Source organism: Anas platyrhynchos, chromosome 16 (genome assembly GCF_047663525.1).
Source record: "Anas platyrhynchos isolate ZD024472 breed Pekin duck chromosome 16, IASCAAS_PekinDuck_T2T, whole genome shotgun sequence".
NCBI lineage: Eukaryota > Metazoa > Chordata > Aves > Anseriformes > Anatidae > Anas > Anas platyrhynchos.
Window position 1 is genome coordinate 2,288,631 of NC_092602.1, and position 16,965 is coordinate 2,305,595.

General features: G+C 54.7%; 1 protein-coding gene and 1 long non-coding RNA gene across 6 annotated transcripts in view; one reads left to right on the plus strand and one right to left on the minus strand.

Moving 5' to 3' along the window:
* CUX2 (cut like homeobox 2) overlaps nucleotides 1-15,770 on the minus strand; it is a 56,300-nt gene extending 40,530 nt beyond the window's left edge. For 2 of the 5 annotated variants that reach the window (XM_038187446.2, XM_038187439.2), the window contains exons 1-2: nucleotides 15,394-15,694; nucleotides 14,715-14,768 (exon numbers count right to left, since the gene is read on the minus strand). Coding sequence is in view for 1 of the 5 variants with exons in the window: in XM_072024315.1 (XP_071880416.1) it covers nucleotides 15,705-15,761 (57 nt within the window). In the remaining 4 variants the exon portion in view is untranslated. The other 3 variants (XM_038187444.2, XM_072024315.1, XM_038187442.2) reach the window with 3 other exon arrangements.
* LOC119718532 (uncharacterized) lies at nucleotides 1,828-3,958 on the plus strand. The gene is made up of 2 exons (XR_005269674.2): nucleotides 1,828-2,716; nucleotides 2,832-3,958. It is a non-coding gene; the product is annotated as an uncharacterized lncRNA (long non-coding RNA).
* Nucleotides 15,771-16,965: the final 1,195 nt, after the last annotated feature.

Consider the following 16,965-nt stretch of genomic DNA (forward strand, 5'->3'; position numbering starts at 1 on the left):
GGATCATTATTGGATTAAGCGCAGTGTGTAAAAATGAAATGTGAGGTTTAATCTCCAGCGCAGGCTCGCCGTGCCCTGATGCAGCCCGTGCTGCTCTCAGAGCCTCCTGGAATTAAATTTGGTGACTTCTTCCGTCGACAGAGAGCATCTCCCATGCGCTGCCTTTTGAGTTGGTCGGATTTTGCTTTCCTCGACCGGCCACCACGTGTCCTGGCGGAGATCAAGCCCCTGTCCCTGTCCCAGCAGAGGGAGGATTGGGCCACACATCCCCTGAGCCCCACAAGGGGACGGGGACAGGGACAGGGGACACGGCGCTCCCCACGGCACATCCCACACCCCGCTGCTGGGACACCCGGGGGCAGATGTCTGCAGGGAAAACATTTCTAAACCAGCCACTAACAGCAAAATTTCCAAAGCGACAAGACCAACGCAGAGAGACAATGTCCATGCAGAGGAGGGGGGAGAGGAGGAGGTGCAGAAACCTAATTATTTGCTGTAACCTGCTAATTTCAGCGTGTCACCTAAATTCTCTTCAGCTGCTCATGCGGCGTTTGCTTACGAGCCTGGCGCTCAGACAGGTGCTGTGGCTTTTAGTTGGACGCACTCGGCCCAAATTCACCTGCTGCCAGCCTGCCTAATGCCAATGTAGGCACACCAGGGAGGAATTTGATCCATTTTTACTCAAAATTGGGGAAGAAATGGCCCCACGCAGCCCCGGCACCTCCCACGGCCCCCCCCATGCTGCGCGTCTTCCTTCACCAAGAATTCCACAGCCGTGAAAAACAGGATTCATTTCCTCCAGAAAAAGGCATTTCTGAAGATGTTCTCGCTTGAAATGCTGGGAAAACCAATTCTGAACACCTCCCAAAATAAAAGATTCCTTTTTTTATCATTATTTTTTTTAGTTTAGGAGCATTCAGTCCCATTTATCGCTCCTGCCATTAGTGCTACGCCTACATTATTTCGCTCCACGGCACGAGGACTCCTTTATAACGTGACATAACAGCTTAACTATTCAATTATTGCATATTTTCTTATTTTTTAAAATCGTTAAGAGCAGCTGCTACTTAGTCCTGATTGCAACCCCTTATCTCCTTCCCCAGATCAAAGGGGTGGCTGCTTGTGGTAATGGAAACGGTTTGACACCTCGATCAAAGCCTCTGCTGTTTGTGCTGTCGGAAAAGTGTTTGACACTTGTGTCAAAGCGTCAAACTATTTCATTACAGCGCCAACCGGAGACACTTTGACTACGGGAGATAAGATGTTTCAATCAATCAGCATCCACAAATGGCCTCCCCCCTATGATTAAAAAAAATAAAATAAAATAAATAATCAGGTGGTTCTGGCTGGAGTTTGCCAGGCGGCTGCGGGGTGTTGTTGCTGCTTGTGCGCAACGGAGCAGTGTAGTAACGAGGAATGGCACGAAAGCAAATGCAAAAGCTGAGAAAAGAGAATTTGAAACAAAAATCCTGAAAGTTTAATAAAAAAATAAAAACGTGTCATTTTTTGGAAGCGCTGAGACATCCCACCTGTGCAAACCCAGGGCAGCAGCTGGGTGCTGCTGGGGCTCCCAGCAGAGCCACTGGGGAGAGGACGCACAGACCCAGCCCTGCCATCACCACCACTTCCAGGGGAGGTGGCACTGGCATCCCCACAGAGCAAAAAGATTTGCAAAATTTCATTAAAAAGGAAGAAATCCAATGTCATCAGCTCCATCTGCCCTGACAAACCCATGTAGTGGCTGCTGGGGGTCAAAGATGGGAAGGTGACGTGGGACCAGGGATGGTGACATGGGATCAGGGATGCCTGGAGGCAGCCCCGGTGTCCCCACGCTGTGCTGTCCCACCAGTCCCACCTGTGTCAATGCCGCCACCCTAATGCCACCAGGGCCACCAGCTCCGAGCCTGGCTGGGAGTTATGCACCGAGCAAGCACTGCTCGTTTCACCAATTAATTGCATATTGCCTCCGGCACATTCACCACTCATTTCCCTAAATTCACTGGCTGGCACCCAAAATGAACCATATTCCTCAGGCTCCACCATTTGGGACTTGGACAAGGAGGGGGAAGGTGGCACAGTGGGGTCTGGCTGGGGCAGGAGAGCTGCGTGTGGGACGGGGATGGGGACGGGGACGGGGACGGGGACAGCTTCTGCCCCAGTCTCTGGGGTGCGGCTGCAGGGCCTCTGCGCTCTCCTCCCTGCAAACTCCCCTTGCAAAATTGGTTTTTAGCAAAGCCACTTATCACCTTAACCATCTATCGATCCCTTGACTCCCGGCCAGCGCTCCCAGGATCCGATAGAGGAAAGGCAAAAAAACCACGGCTGCGAGGGAGAGCTCTGGGCAGCTCCGCTCCGGCCGCCCCTCACCTGGGGGAACTCTGCCTGGGCTGGGGGACACGAGCGGGTGAGGACTGGCACAGATCACCCATCTCGCTGCCACCTGGGCCCCTGGGCCAAGTCCTGCCCTCTGAGGCGGCTGCAGGCGGTCAATATATTGATGGGAAGCTCAGGCAGGCGGCCAGAGCGGGTGCGTGCCCGATCCCTGCGCCACTCCGGCTGCTGCTCAACCCCAAATCTGACAGCAAACAAAACAAGAAGGCAGGAAAACCAAAGGAAACCATTTGTGCTTTTGCCAGGAAAATGGAAAAGGAGGAAGCTGGAGGATTATCCGTGGGGACCTCTGCGGATGGAAACACAAGGGTTTGGATAGCTCAAGGTAAAAAATCCTGAGCCGTGTTGGGTCCTGCCCACCTCGAGCTCTGGAGCTCAGGAGATTGGTTTTGAACCAGCAGATTTGCACATCATTCACTCAGCTCTTCTTTTTGAGATAGATTTGTTGCCTGGATTTTAGAGCTGCTCCCCAGACACGTTCTCACCCGAGGGACGATCACGACAGAGAATAAAAACCAAAATCACCTGAGCCCCATTCTGCAGGAAAACAACCCTATATCCATCACACTGCCTAACCCCAAGCCGTGCAGCCAAGAAAGCCACAAGGACTTGGAAAAGGACAAAAGGTCCCTTCCTTCTTCCCCCAGGGTGACAGCCACGCAGCAGAGGTGACGGAGCCACCGGGACGCGCTCAAGCACCAGCAGCAAGCCCAGCCGGGCTGGGATGCACCCAACACCGAGCCGAGGATATCCGAGCACCCCAAAATATCACCGGGGGGTCTCAGAGACCCCTTCCCTCACCTGCTGGGGACAGGACACGCCGTGGGAAGATGCAGCAGTGAAGGTGAGGAGCAGGCTGCAGAGCGCAGCCCCCGTGCGCTTCCCAGCAGCATCGATCTCCCCGCGGTAGCAGCCGGTATAATTTTGCTTGGCTTCAAATACCTGGCGCTCATGAATTCTTTGGCCACAAGGTTATAAAGCATCCTCTAAAACATGAGAAAAAGATTAAGCCTGCTTATAGTTAATAATATACTGTATACTGTCTATCAAGCTGGCTGTTTGCTATTGAGAGCCTACTATTAGACACTTATTTAAAAGGCCTTTCAAGGCTTCCGAAGAAAGTGCAGTTATGCATTTTTTTTTTTTTTTTCTGGCAAGAACTACTATAGATAAACATCAATTCGCTCCTGCAGATCACAGTCGCAGTAAATAAATTTTTCAGGAAGCTAAGTTCCATACAAAGCCTTCTCAAAGCTCCCATTTCACACAACATCAATGTTTGGCCTCTGAGAAATAAAAGCTCTGAGGTTGCTTTATCCAAAGCTAAATTATCAATTGTAGCTGCTTAAAAAAAAAAATAAAATAAAATAAAATAGGGCATTGCAATGAGAAACCAGCGTGGGGACGGGAAGGAGACAACACCATTTGTAGACAGCGTGGCCGTTCAGAGACAAAATGGGGAAAGACAGCGATTTTGCTGGCAATTGATCGGGTCTTTTGCCTCTGCAAAGGCTTCAGCAGCCCAAAACTTTTGGGTGAAGGGCTCTGAGGCCGTGCAGCGGGCGGCGTTACCGGCTGGCTTGCCAACAACCAGCTTCGGGCAGGCTCGGCAGCCAGCGCTCTCGCTATTTTCTTTTATGGCTTTTTCAAGTAGCGGGCTGGGATTATCCATTACGGAGTATTTGTCACCAAAAAAACCCCACGCCGGCTGTAAGAGGAAAAGCGGCGGCTCCTTGGCTTGCAGCCGAGCGGGGAGGACGTGCAGCCCAACGGGGACCCCCGGCGCCTTTCCAAGCATTTTGTCCTTGCTGAGGACAGAGGAGGGGGCCGTGGCACCCCCCATCCCATATCCCACATCCCATCCCGTGTCCCGTGGCGGTGCCGCAGCTGTGGCCGTGCCACACACGCCTTGTGGCAGCCCCGGGACCTGCTGGCGCTGTCGGAGCCAGGAGCGTGCTCAGGCTCAGGATGCTCCATCTGCTCGGTGTTGGAAGGGATGCTGGGCTCTGTTCTTCTGTAATTATTAGGCAAAAAGAAGGGACAAATGCAGAAACCCTTCCAGGCGGAGGTAAGGCGTGCTGGTAGGAAGGGGTGGGTAAGGAAAAGGTGCCTCCTGCCAAAATGCGACCCGCGTGCCCCCCGAGGCTGTGCCTAACACACCCGAATACCCCAAGCTGCAGGAGCCTCGTACCTGGAAGAATGGCTGAAACCTCCCAGGGGAAGGAGGACAAGATTACTTGCTGGTCTCGGTGACTCCTGCTCCAATTAGTGCAGCCTGCTCCTGATACAAGAGGTTGTACCTGCCAGCCTTGGGACTGCCACCAGCACGGCTCCGCAGACCCAAATTAACCCGGCGCTGCGAAGCACCGACCTTCCTTCCTTCCCTTAAATTGCAAATTAAGGAGCACAGCGACACTTCCCACCTCGCGGGGGGGACCCCGGCACCCTCCACACGTTTTTGGGGTCATTCCTGCCCGAGCAAGGACAGCAAAGCCCAGGCTCCGATCCGCGCTTCATTTACTTACTTCATTGCTAAACACAAAGGCAATTAGGAGAGTTAATAAGTCACCAGGGGAGCCGCTGCCTTTCTCAGGCCTAAAAACCAGGCACGTCCCCACTACCTGCCAAAGGGCACCCACGATGGATCACCGCAACGCGTGCTTTCTGAGTGGTTATTAAAAATAAAAGCCAGGTCAGCTGCCCCCCTTCCTCTTTATGAAAATGTTTTCCTTTCAACCCGCCCCAGAAAACAACCAGCGGGCACTCGCCAGAGAAGCGCATCCTCTCCATCACTAAAATAAACTGAATTTGGAAGTCGGGAACTCGTGACACCCGTTGCTCTCCCGAAAATAAACCTGCCGGGGATGATATAAGCTGCGTATTTAACCTTCTGACGTCGCTCATGTTTTTAGCAGAAACCGATCCGTCGCCCACCCCGGCCGCTGCCACCACGATTGTAGCACGGTCCCACAGAGCTGTGACCTTAAATGATCCACGGGGAGAGGGGAAATATTTGTTTAGGTGAAGGAGACAGCCAGGAGGCACAAGCTTTAAAAGTAAAATTAAAATTGCAGAGCACCCAGGGCAAAGCCATGCAAATTGCCACTAGGACCAACTTCTCCATATCAATACCCGCCAGCAATGGGGCTTCCCAACGATCCCTCAGCGCTCACCAAACAGCCCCAAAGTAACCCTTAATCCAGTGGCACCGCTTGCCAAGTTGCATTTATGAGACTTTTACCTTTCCTGTTACTGAAAAGGAGCGAGGGAGGGAGGTGGGAGTTTAATTTTCCGGCAGGCCCATTATGCCAGTTGTTAATGCTCGCTTCGGGCCGAAATTTTGACACACCAGCTTCTACTTAGGGGGAAGTGTAATTTACGCACGCCTGTGCGAAAAGAAACACGCGAGCGTTACGATGCGATGCAGCACGCCGAGCTTGGGGTGCCTTTTGCACCTCGAGCACTCCCAAAAAAAAAAGGGCAAAGATAGCATCCCCACCCCAAATTTAACTTCGAGTGGGAATTCGGCTCTTGCAGAATTAAGGGTGGGGATGAAATCGGCCCTTTGAAGGCTTCTTGCACCCAGGGTGTGGGCTGGAGACCTTCAGGCTGGCGGAGAGACCCCTGAGCCCTTGGGGACATCCCCAGGTAGAGGCACGGTCCCTTTGGGGACCCTGCTAGGGTAGGCAAAATCTGCTCACTGGTAGGGAAGTGTTTTTCCATCAATAACAGAGCTAAACCAAGCCTTTGGCACGCCCTCTCCTCTCCCGAGGAGCACCAGGGATTTGGGAGTTGGCTGGCAGCCGAAATCTGTGCGGTGGGCAACGCAGGTGACTTCTTTTGGGGAGAGGGGACGTGGAGGGGGGGGGCAGCCCCGCGCCGAGCTGCGTGCGAGTGCGAGCAAACAGTCCTGTAAATAAAGAGCACCTCCGCCCTGTCTCCACAATGCTACCCTTATTGAGTGAGTCAGATGTTCTGCTGATTAAAAATTGATCCATTTCAAAATCTAATCAACAGAATAGGATTCTTTCATATGTTATCAAGGCAGCTGCTGACAACAAAAACCAAACCTGTTATTAACCCATGAACCCCAATGACCTGAACCTGGCTGGGCTCTGGAACCGTAAATTATTCAGTAGTCCAAGAGCAATCCCGTAAGCCTGATGAATTTACGCACCGACTGGAGCCTTTGTGGGTTAAAGCCAATATCACAGCCCCACGGGTCCCCGGGGACGCGGTTCATGACACGCTGCCATTCTGTGTCATGCCTGTGAATACATTACTGGCGTCTGCTCGGCTTCGCCTTTCAAATGTCTACTTCTTTTCTTTTTTTTTTTTCTTTTCCTTTTTTTTTTTTTCCCATATAAAACGACTTTCGGGGTCGGCGCGGCACCGGAGGGAGCGGCCGCGGCACTGGAAGGGTCCCGTGCAGCACTGCTGCAGGGCTGGGAGCCCAAAAGTCCCATGGACGTGCCACGAGGCCAGATCTTGGCACAAGTCTTTGCTTTGGAGCAAAATCTGAAGAAACGAAGAGCAAATGCTTCCCATCCCTGCTCAGGGATGTTGCTCTCCGGGGCGGTGATGCTTCTTCCATCGCCATGCCTTGCCCCGGGCACCGCCGCCTGCCTGCCTCCAGCTCGGGATGCTTTCCAGGGCAAAGCCCCTGCCCTCGGCACCGCTGCACGTTTTTTATTTTCCATCTCCAGCCCGCCGAGGTCCCAACCCCGGTGCCAGGCGGCTGCGTCATTCACCCCGCCTAGGAGGCTTCGACCAGAATGGGAAGAAGTCGGCGCCGCATAAACCGAGCTGGAAGCCGGCGACTCTTCCCTTAAATACTAATATATTTATAAGTTCAACGACTCTCTGACCTCCCCTTAAAGCCAAAACAACCCCCGGGGAGCCCCCTCAGAGCTGCCGCTATCGATCCCGTCTGGCTGCCAGCTCACGGCGAGCATCGCCCCCCGGGGAAAAGCCCCTCCTGCCCCACGGAAAAGCCCTCGGCAGCCCCCTGGGTAAACGAGGGGCAACCTGGTCCCGTGTTTCCCCGATCTGGGCTCCAACAGTGCCTGCCGAGCCCTTCTTTCCCCACCTAAAACCTGGGGGATGCAATTTTGCCTGCAGCACCAGAGCCGCAACCGTAGGGCTTTCTCCTGAGACCTGCTGGATGTGGGCATTTCAGGACCAGCTCCATCCAGAAGCTCAGACGCACGGAAGAAGTGCACCACGGCTCTCAACAGGGCAGGAGAAACACCAGCTATTGACTTTTTTTTTTTCCCATACAAGTCCAGCAGCGCTCTAAAACCAACCCAGGGAGCAGCAGCAGCAGCAAGTAGCTACCAGCGCTGCCAGCAAAAACACAAGCATTTTCATGCTGTTTTGTTTGGTTTCTGTGTGTTGTTTTTTTTTAAAGCTTCCCTGGTTAAAGCCTTCTGGCTTGACATCACCAAGCTTTGCATCTCTCCGAGGGATGCTCCGGATGTGATTCTGCAGCTCTGCAGCCCCCGGCTGTGGGATACATCCACTGAAAGGTGGCTGGGGGGTCCCCGATGAGACCCCCGATATTCCACACAGCATCAAGAAACAGGGCCAGGGGGAAAAACCCAGGGCAGGATGCAGCCAAGGGCCTCCAGCACGGGCTCTGCAGCAATGTGTGAACCACCACGGGTCCTCTGCTCCATCATCATCACCGCCAGGGAGGAAGGCTCGCCCGCGATCGCTGCTGGAAGGGCAGGCGGGATCGGCCCCTGGGCTCCCTCCTCGCTACCTAATAATCACACTTGTGCGAAGCTGTTGCCGTACATAACGAAAAGAGAAAACATCCTTGGAGAGCCTAACAATCAGACAATTTTTAAGATCATGGAGCATTAAACCATTCCCAGTAGGGTTTACTAATCAAACAGCCAAATCCTTCATAACCAACCAATCCCTACAGAGCAATTAAATCCTTCCCCTTTAAAACACTTGGCACACTGTCTGGGGACGAAAAGAAAAATTTGCAAAATTCATTTGATAAATTAACCAGGGAAAAGAAAGAAGTGAATCAAGCTTTGTTCTTTTCATTTTTTTTAATTATGGAATTCACAATGCCTGAATAATGTTTAATAAGAACTATGAAAAATTCCTAACAGTATTACAACACAACACAAAAGAATTAACCTGGTTACCGTGAAAAATTGCATATTTAATTAAGAACAGAGAGTTCAAAACTATCCAGAGATTTCAAAAGTACTGCTGCCTAAGGGGCTAAATTACACGCTCGCAGTGCTGCTAACAGGGCTGGAGCGCGCAATCATTACCCAAGTGTCCCCATTAAGTGACAATGGGCAGATGACATCAAATTCATTTCAAAAGCAACAGGAACTGAAGCATTCACTTGGGTAGTGGAAGGCAAAGCGACTACCCTGCTGGTATAAACCAGACCCCTTGTTGATAAAGGCAATAATTAAAGAATAATGTTAATTAGCTGCTTTTATTTGAAGGAGCGGCGCGGCGGCCCCGGCTCCGCTGCCTCCACGGCGCGCGCCGTGCTCACGCGGTGGGGAACTGCACGGGCAAAACCACGTCCCCGGACAGCCACACCAATTGGCTTTTGGGGCCAAAAAGCGGTGTTTTGGCAAACCCAAGGCGTTGGGGACAACGAGGCAGGAGGCTCACAGGGATGCAGGGCAGGTGGTCCCCATGAGCATCCCTCCCAGCCCTGGCACCAAAGGCATGCAGGGGGAAGCCAACGTGTGCCCAACGGGGGGATTTTGGCAACGCTGCTCCTCCAACCCTCGCCAAGAAGATGGGGGCAGAGCAGGGTAATCATTACCCAGCTCCAGCGATGAAGCAATATTTGTAAAATGCTCCGGGAGCCGCGGCCGAACGCCGTCTACCCCAGACCAGAGGGGCACGATTATTAATCAAGACCATTAATAAAGAGCACGGCGATGAATAAAGACCGAACGCCCTCAGCAATAACGCAGCAGCCGGGTCGCTCCCCAGATCCCGCGGAGACGAGCGGCCGTGCTTACGCTGCACATTACGAGCCCCGCTGCCAGCACCAGGTAATACTTTACGATGTGATCCTGACGGAGGAAAACAAAGGGAGCCCGAGGTCCTGACTTCAGTGTAAAACTGCAGGAGCGTTACCAAAGGCAACCGCAGCATGCTCGGAGCGGCTGACGCACGGCGCAGTTCCCACTAGAGTAATATTTACACGGGGTTCAAATTGGTTATTTACTTTTTTAGAAATCCGTGTTGCAGAAGAACTCGCTAGCACGCACGCACCGAGCAATTAATATTAAAACAGCCGCGCATTAGCAGCGAGTCGCTTCAACTGCAGCTAAATCAATGCTCCGGGGTCCTGTTGCAGCTTTGGGGAAATCATTAAATGTTACACCAAACTAGTCAAAAAAATAATTACACAGCAAGGCCATATTAAAAAGCACTGAAACCGCTCTGGAACGAGGCCTCGGTACGTGCATCCGTGCCAGCGCCTGCGTGCGTGGGACCGGGAAGCTTGGCTGAGGAGAAATTCCCCATTTCCACCACGCCTGCACAGCCTGGCTGTGTACACCCCTTTGGGGCTTCTCACCCCAAAACCGTGGTTTGCAGGAATCCCAGGAATCCTCCATGCCCATAAGTGGGGAAACTGAGGCACGGAGGCGCGAGGCAGCCAGGGAGCGTGGTGCTGATGCTGCCAGGGTTTGTTCCTCCCACCCAGGTTTTGCTGCCGCTGCAAGGCGTGCCGAAAACTGCAGGAAAGCAGGAGCCACAAAAGCAGGTAATTGGAGAACTCTCCATCATGGATGCTAACGCGCCACGCACCAGAAAGTGTTACGGAAGGGGAAAACTTTTTAATAAAGTCTGCAAGTATATATTCCTCCTTTATCAACCTCAAGATTTATTGACCGGAGAGGCCATATTGACTGAATAAATCTTGATAATGACCCCAGCAGAAGTCAATACCTGCTTATTATCTCCCAAGTTGGGGAATTACATCTTTCTATAATAGGAGCAGGAGGGTACAAAATGTTCTGAGAAACTTCCCGGAGCCTTTCTGGGGAAATGGATGCCCTCGACGTGCCTGTTACCATCCCGGAGGGAGCCTTCCCGGGTGGGTGCCGCACCACTGATTGCTCTGCACCTTGAGGAAAGCCGTGTTTGAACCCTAAATTAATTTATATCGGAGTAAGGCTCGGCCCCAGGGTGCGTCAGGTCCCCATTGTGGATAACGGCCCTGCAGTTTCCTTTTGTCGGGTTGGAGCTGCAATTCCCAGGGCAATTCCCTGAAATTCAGGACCAGGGACTTGGCCCTACAGCAAGGTAACTGCACAATGCCCAAGGGGTATGGGGCTGCCCCCAGGATCCCACAACCGCTGCTTTCCCCCCGAGGTGGCAAAACCAACAGGAGGGGAAAACTGAGGGGCACCGCCAGCCCCAGAGCCACAATCCCACCGCCGAGCCAAGCCAGGACTTGTGCATTCAGAGGTGGCGTTTTCGTTTGCCAAGCGGTAACCTGACGTTCAGCGGAGAAAACAGCAGCTCTGGGACCGGAGCACACAATTATGCCTGCATTTTTATGTGGAGTCTCTGCAGACAGCAAGAAAAATTAACTGGAGGGAGCCGCTACTGTGCCAACATATGGAGGGAGATGAATCGCTAGTTCTCCATGCTCCGCTGAGGTTATCTAGTTAAGCAAGTACCTCCTAAAGGACTCGCAGGCTGGGAGTGTGCTGTTTGCTTAATCTGGTCATAAATAATAATTCGGATCGCCAAACGTTTTAGCATTCAGCTCCACCTGCACGCAACCGCCCTGCTGCGCCGCGCCAGGCTCGGAGAGCCCTGCCACCCCGCGCCGCTCGCCCCAGTCGGTGCCCAGTGCTCCCAGTCCAGCCCCACGGCCCCCAGTCCAGGTGACCAGTAAGGCTGTGACCCTTCTCTACAATCCCACGGGAACAAATGATATTTTCATCCCTGTTCCCCATCCGCCTCGTGGTCACAATCTCTCCCCCCCCCCCCCAAGGCCACAGAGACAATCCACTAAACTGGATCAGGAGGCCAGCGCACATATCTCTAATGGGCTGCGGCACGCACACAATTAATTAATGGATTTATTAATTAGGGAAGAAGTCACTCTTCGGGCTGGAATTGGGGTCACCGGTTTCTAAAGCGAGAGCCGCAGAGCTAAAGATAAACTCTCATTTTCTGCAGTTCTCTGCTCGTCTGGCAGCGTCTCAATTATTCAGCCACAAGGTAAAAAAAGAAAAAAAAAAAACAACAAAAAAAAAACACAACACGTTACACCTCAGGAACTTGAACTTTCTGCCCGTGGTGAGGCCGAGGGCCAGCAGCAGGTGGGAGCAGTGTGAGGCCACCAAGGTTTCAGAGGAACGGGCAGGGGCATCAGCTGCCCAAGGGTGGCTGCGATGTCCCTGCGCGGTGCCACACCATAGGGACAGGCACTGCTGCTTACTGCACACCTTGAGCTACAAGGAAACAGGGCTTCTGGGCGAAGGAAAGAAATGCCCCTGCCAAAAGACAGGCTGTAGGGTGCAGCAGTGACAGCAGCCAGCAGAGAAACCCCATGGGAAAGCACCAGGAAGGCTTCCAGGGGAGCGCACGGCTATCGGGCACCAGGGAACCCAGGCACAAGACGGCCGCCTGCAGAGAACCAGGCTTCGTTATTTCCACTGCTGCTAAATTTGCATTAATTTTCCAAACACCGTCATTCTCCAGCCCACGTCCCACCTGCCTGGCGCACGGGGGGAAGCTGGAGCCACCGGGAAGCCCCAAACATCTCAACCACCCAGCAGCGCCCCGAGCCAGCCCCGCAACGGGCACAGGATTTGCTCACCCACCCTGAGATCTCCGCGTGGGAAGGAACACCAAGGCTTACGAGGGGTGGGAAGCATCGTCCCCTTTCCCACCGAGGAGCTTCCCATCCCTTGACAACACAGCTGAGCACCCTACAGACCCACCACAACCACAGCGTGGTGGGAAAGAGACACAGCGGGGGCTTCCCCAGCCCCCAGCACCATCCCTGAGCTCCTTTGGGCTCTCCATGCCCTAGCTCCTCCCTTTGCCCTTTGGGCACGGTGACCCCTGGCACCTGCCCACCCTTCAACACCCACTCCTTGCTCTCCTTGCTGCAGAGGACACCTCTGCCAAGCGGGGGGAGCAGGGATTTGCCTCCATGCCACAAGGAACCGGTGCCCATTGCTGGGTCAGATCCACCAGCACCCATGTGCCGTACCCCAGGTGAATTTTGATTTGGGCCTCCGACGGGCTACGAGCACAAACTGAAACCGTTTCGGCAGCACAGAGAGCTTGAGGGTGCTGGCAGGGCTCTGGAGAGGCTGGAGGAACCCAGGAGATCCCACAGCTCCCTCCTTTATAGCCCCAAAACCACGCAGACCTGGGGGGGGGGCGAGGAAGTGAAGCTCCCCTGCTCGGAGCCCAAAGCAGCGCCGCCAAGTTTATCAGTCCAAGCTTCAGGAATTAAGCTTCAGCCAAGAGGACTGATAGCTTATTTACTGCTGTCATCTATATAAAGAAGAATTTTGACACATTGTTAAATGATAGCACATTTAGATAAGTCAAGCTGTCATATCATTTAATGGATGTCTAAACTCCCTCTGTAGCTGATATGTAAAATTTATGCACTTCAGAATATCATAAGGTTATAATATTTTAATCACATCCACATCTTTTTTTTTTTTTTTCTTTCCCTTTCCTCCCCCTAAACTTGGAGAAGACGCCAGCCACCGCAGCGGGCGCGCGAGGCTGCCGGCGCGCCGCGATCCGGCAGGGGCAGCGCCGAAGTTTCTGCCCAAGTCCCCGCCAAGTCTGCTCCTCCACGCGGGCACGCAGCGAGCGGGTGCATTGCAGGGAATAAAGCGAGCAGCGTTTCCTTTGACGAAGCCAACGCCGGAGCCATGTAGCCAGAGCTAATCTGCATAATGAGATGTGGAGACATTTATAAAAGATGGCTATAATAGGTCTCTCTCCCCTCACTTGCCGTTGTATTTATTATCCCAAATCAGCAGCTCGCAACTCTTCCCTTTTTTTTTTTTTTTTTGCTGTTTTAACACGGAGTGGGTTAGATTAGCATCCGGAATGCGGTGTGCGTAATCCGTACGGCGCTAAACCGAACATAATAAAACAAGAGCAAATTAAAGCACGGGGAAAAAAAATCAAGGTATGGAGCCCGTTATGACTATTACACACAAGAAAGCTGTAAAAAAATACTGCATTAGTAATGTACACAATAAAACAATCTCATAACCCAGTGAAATATGTCTGGTATTATCTTTGATAGAATTTTATCTCTTCTCATTTCCGAGACTATTTGCTGTAAAAAGGCTCGATGCCGTTTCGATCAAAGTGCTGCCGAGGAGCACATTATCTACATGTTTTACATATGCCCACCATTCATCAGGGCTGCTCAAACTCTGCCATTCCCAGCAAGCCCTAGGCCAGCAGAGCCGCTTAGACACATGCATTAAAGAGAAAGAAAAAAAGGAGAAAGGAGGAAAAAAAAAAAGAAAAGCTCTCAGAAGAAGAATAAATGGATTGTTTCCCTTCTTTTTTTTTTTTTCTTTTTAAATAGAGGGCATCAGGCCAAGCTGGCACAAGGTCACCTTTCCCACCGGGAGCCCGGGGAGGCGGCAGCACCGCTGCCTGGACACAGGTCCCCCACCAGCACCGCTGCCGTCCCCGCTCAGCGCCCACCTCCCCAGCTCCCCGCCACGCAAAGTTGCCCCTCATCACCTGCCCCGCTCCGCCGACCCCTTGGCAAAGTGCCTGCCAAGATTTGCCTTGAATTCCAGGTTCTGCACCCAAAAACTCAGCGGCGTGATGTACCCAGGGATGCTTTCGCAGCCGGGGCGCTCGCAGCCCTAATCCCTTTCCCACCACAATGCCATAAGCCAGCAGCGGTGGCGAGCCGGCTCTCCGTGCTACCTGCATGACTTTTAGGGTCGGCTATCGCAGACCCTAAAGCCGCTTAAAACCCAAAACGCATTAAAATGCCCAAACTGCCGATACGGCACCGGAGCTTTTACATCGCCTTGAGGTTTGTTTACCCCCCCCGCGTTTTTAAACTCCGGGCCACCCTGTGGGGGCCAAAAACCCCTTTGAACACCCTTGTAAACCTTTGGGGTTGGCTTTCGCCCCCCTTTTCGGCGGCACCTCTATTGTGTTAATTACCGGGCTCCCTTAATTGCCGGGCTCCCCAACACCCAGGTACCCATGGCAGGGGGGGGGCCGGTTGGGAGCACCCCCCGCGTCCCCCTCCCCGCTTTCCCTTCCCCTCCCTCCCGTTTAACAAAGGGACTTACCGTCAATTTCCCGGCCCCTCTGGCAGCCTACAGCTGGATAGCAGCAACCGTGACCTGCACGGAACCACAAAGGAGCTCTCCGAGATAACCGGATCCATCCCGGGGCCGCATCACATCGCCCCCCCCCAGCCCCGGACCTCGGAGCCTGACACCGCTCCCGAGAGAAACCGGGACACGGGGGAGGGGACGGGGATGGGGGGGGGGAAAAAAGCCCCCGGGAGCAGCCCCCGATTCCTCACGCTGCCTCCTCCAGCCCCCAATAACAATAGGAGCGCAGGGGGGGGGCTCCGGCCGGCCCCGGGCACGTCTCCACCTCCTCCCTTCCTCCTCCTCCTCCTCCTCCTCTTTCCCCTGTGCTACGATCGCGAACCGAGCCCCCCCCCAAAAAAAAAACCCTCCGAGCCCCCCCCCTCGTTCCCTGCTTCGCTTCCACCGGGCACCTGCGGCTCCGAGGTCGTAGGGGGGGGGGTGAAAACTTGGCAGCGGGGCTGCCTGGAGGGTTTTTTTTTTTTTGGGGGGGGTGTCCGTCTGTCTGTCCGTCTGTCTGTCCGTCTGTCCCCGAAGTTCAGCCGCCGCCCTCCCAACTTGCCGCCCGCCGGGGCGGGGCACGGAGCCGCCCCCCCCCCCTTTACCCTCCCCATATTTATCTCCATTCCCGACCCGGTGCCGGCTCTGTCACCTTGGGGCGGGGGCCGGGTGGCTCCATGCCCCCCGCTGCTGCTGCTGCTGCTGCTCCTCCGTGCTCCCGGCGGCACCGAAACAAAGAAGCGGAGGAGCCGGCGGAGAAGGAGCCGGAGCCGGTGGAGGAGGAGGAGGAGGAGGCGGCGGCGGCGGGGGATCAATTCCTGATACCTATCGATGGGGAAGGGCGGGCGGAGGGAGGGGACGGCGGAGCAGCGGGGGGAGGGCTGGGGGAGGCCGCCCGCCCCTTCTCCCCGCCGCACGCCGAGGCTGAGGCGCTCGGGGGCCGCCGCCGCCGCCGCCACCAACCTGCAGCCGGCGGACAGCGAAGCGGCCCCGGCACCCGGCTCCCACCTCGGCGGCCATCTTGGGGCACGGAGCCGGGGAGACGCCGAGCCCGGCCCGGCCCCGAGCCCGCCCGCCCGCCGGCATCGCCTCCACACGGCTCCGTTCCTCACAGGGGGGGAGCCGCAGGGCCCCCTGAGGAAAGTTGGGAGGTGGCGGTCCCGAGCTGGCCCCCCGGTGGGGGTGTGTGTGTGGGGGGGATCTTTACCCGCCCTCAAGGCTCCCCTCAAGGCGTCGTGAGGGTTTGGTGCTGGAAAGGGGGGGAATTTGGGTGTAAATCCCGCTGTGGGCACACCGAGCCCAGCAGGACAGGAGCTTCATGTGGATCACACCGGGTTTCACGTTTTGTTTTCCTCAAACCAAGGGGTGAAATGGGGCTGGGGGGTAATGGGGGTCACGGCGCTGCTGGCTGAGATTTGGGGAGCAGAAGGGATGCTCCGTCCCTGGCCAGGCAATAAATTCCTGCTGAGGAGCTGGCAGCGAGAGCCTGAACACCTACAAGAGCTCAGGAGGTGCTGTAGGGCCAGACCACATCCCATGCTGTGCCCTACAGGCATGGCTCAGGTCCAGTCCCTCTTTTCTCGCTCCTTTTTTACCCCCCTGAGCCAGGAGTGGGGTCCGGGAGGAGAAGAGAGGCACCCAACGTGACCTTGGCACGCCCTGGCCGCCCGCAATCCCACGATCACAAAACGCCCCGGGGCAGAGGAGCGAGTGAGGAGAAAATCAAAGTGCAAAAAATAAAAATAAAAACGATTTGCAGGAGCCGAGACAGTTGGTGTTAAGGAGAGCCTGGCTGCACCGCTGGCCCCTCACCGGGGCTGCCACCAGCCCCCGGTGCTGGGCCACGAGGGCAAACTCCACGCTGAACCCACGACCCCAGTGGCACCAACACCACAACAGAGGCGCCCAGGGCCTCTCACAGATTTTGGTTACCTGCTGTAGGACACCATCAGAGACAGGTGGTGGGCGAGGGGACCCTCCCCTGTGCCCGCAGAGCTGATCCGTGCCCACCGCGCTCCCTCTGAGGGCACGGAGGATCCCGCTCATCCATCAGGAGTAAAAACCAGCGCGGCGTCTTCGGCGAGCAAACTCAATTGTGGGCTTCAAAGGAATGTTTCTGTTCGGCCAAATCATTCATAACTCACTCCTCGAAGAGGAGAGGGGCTGCGCCCCGAGGCCAGCAGCGTGTCCCCAGCCACCTCGGGCACCGCGGGGACAGCGAGGG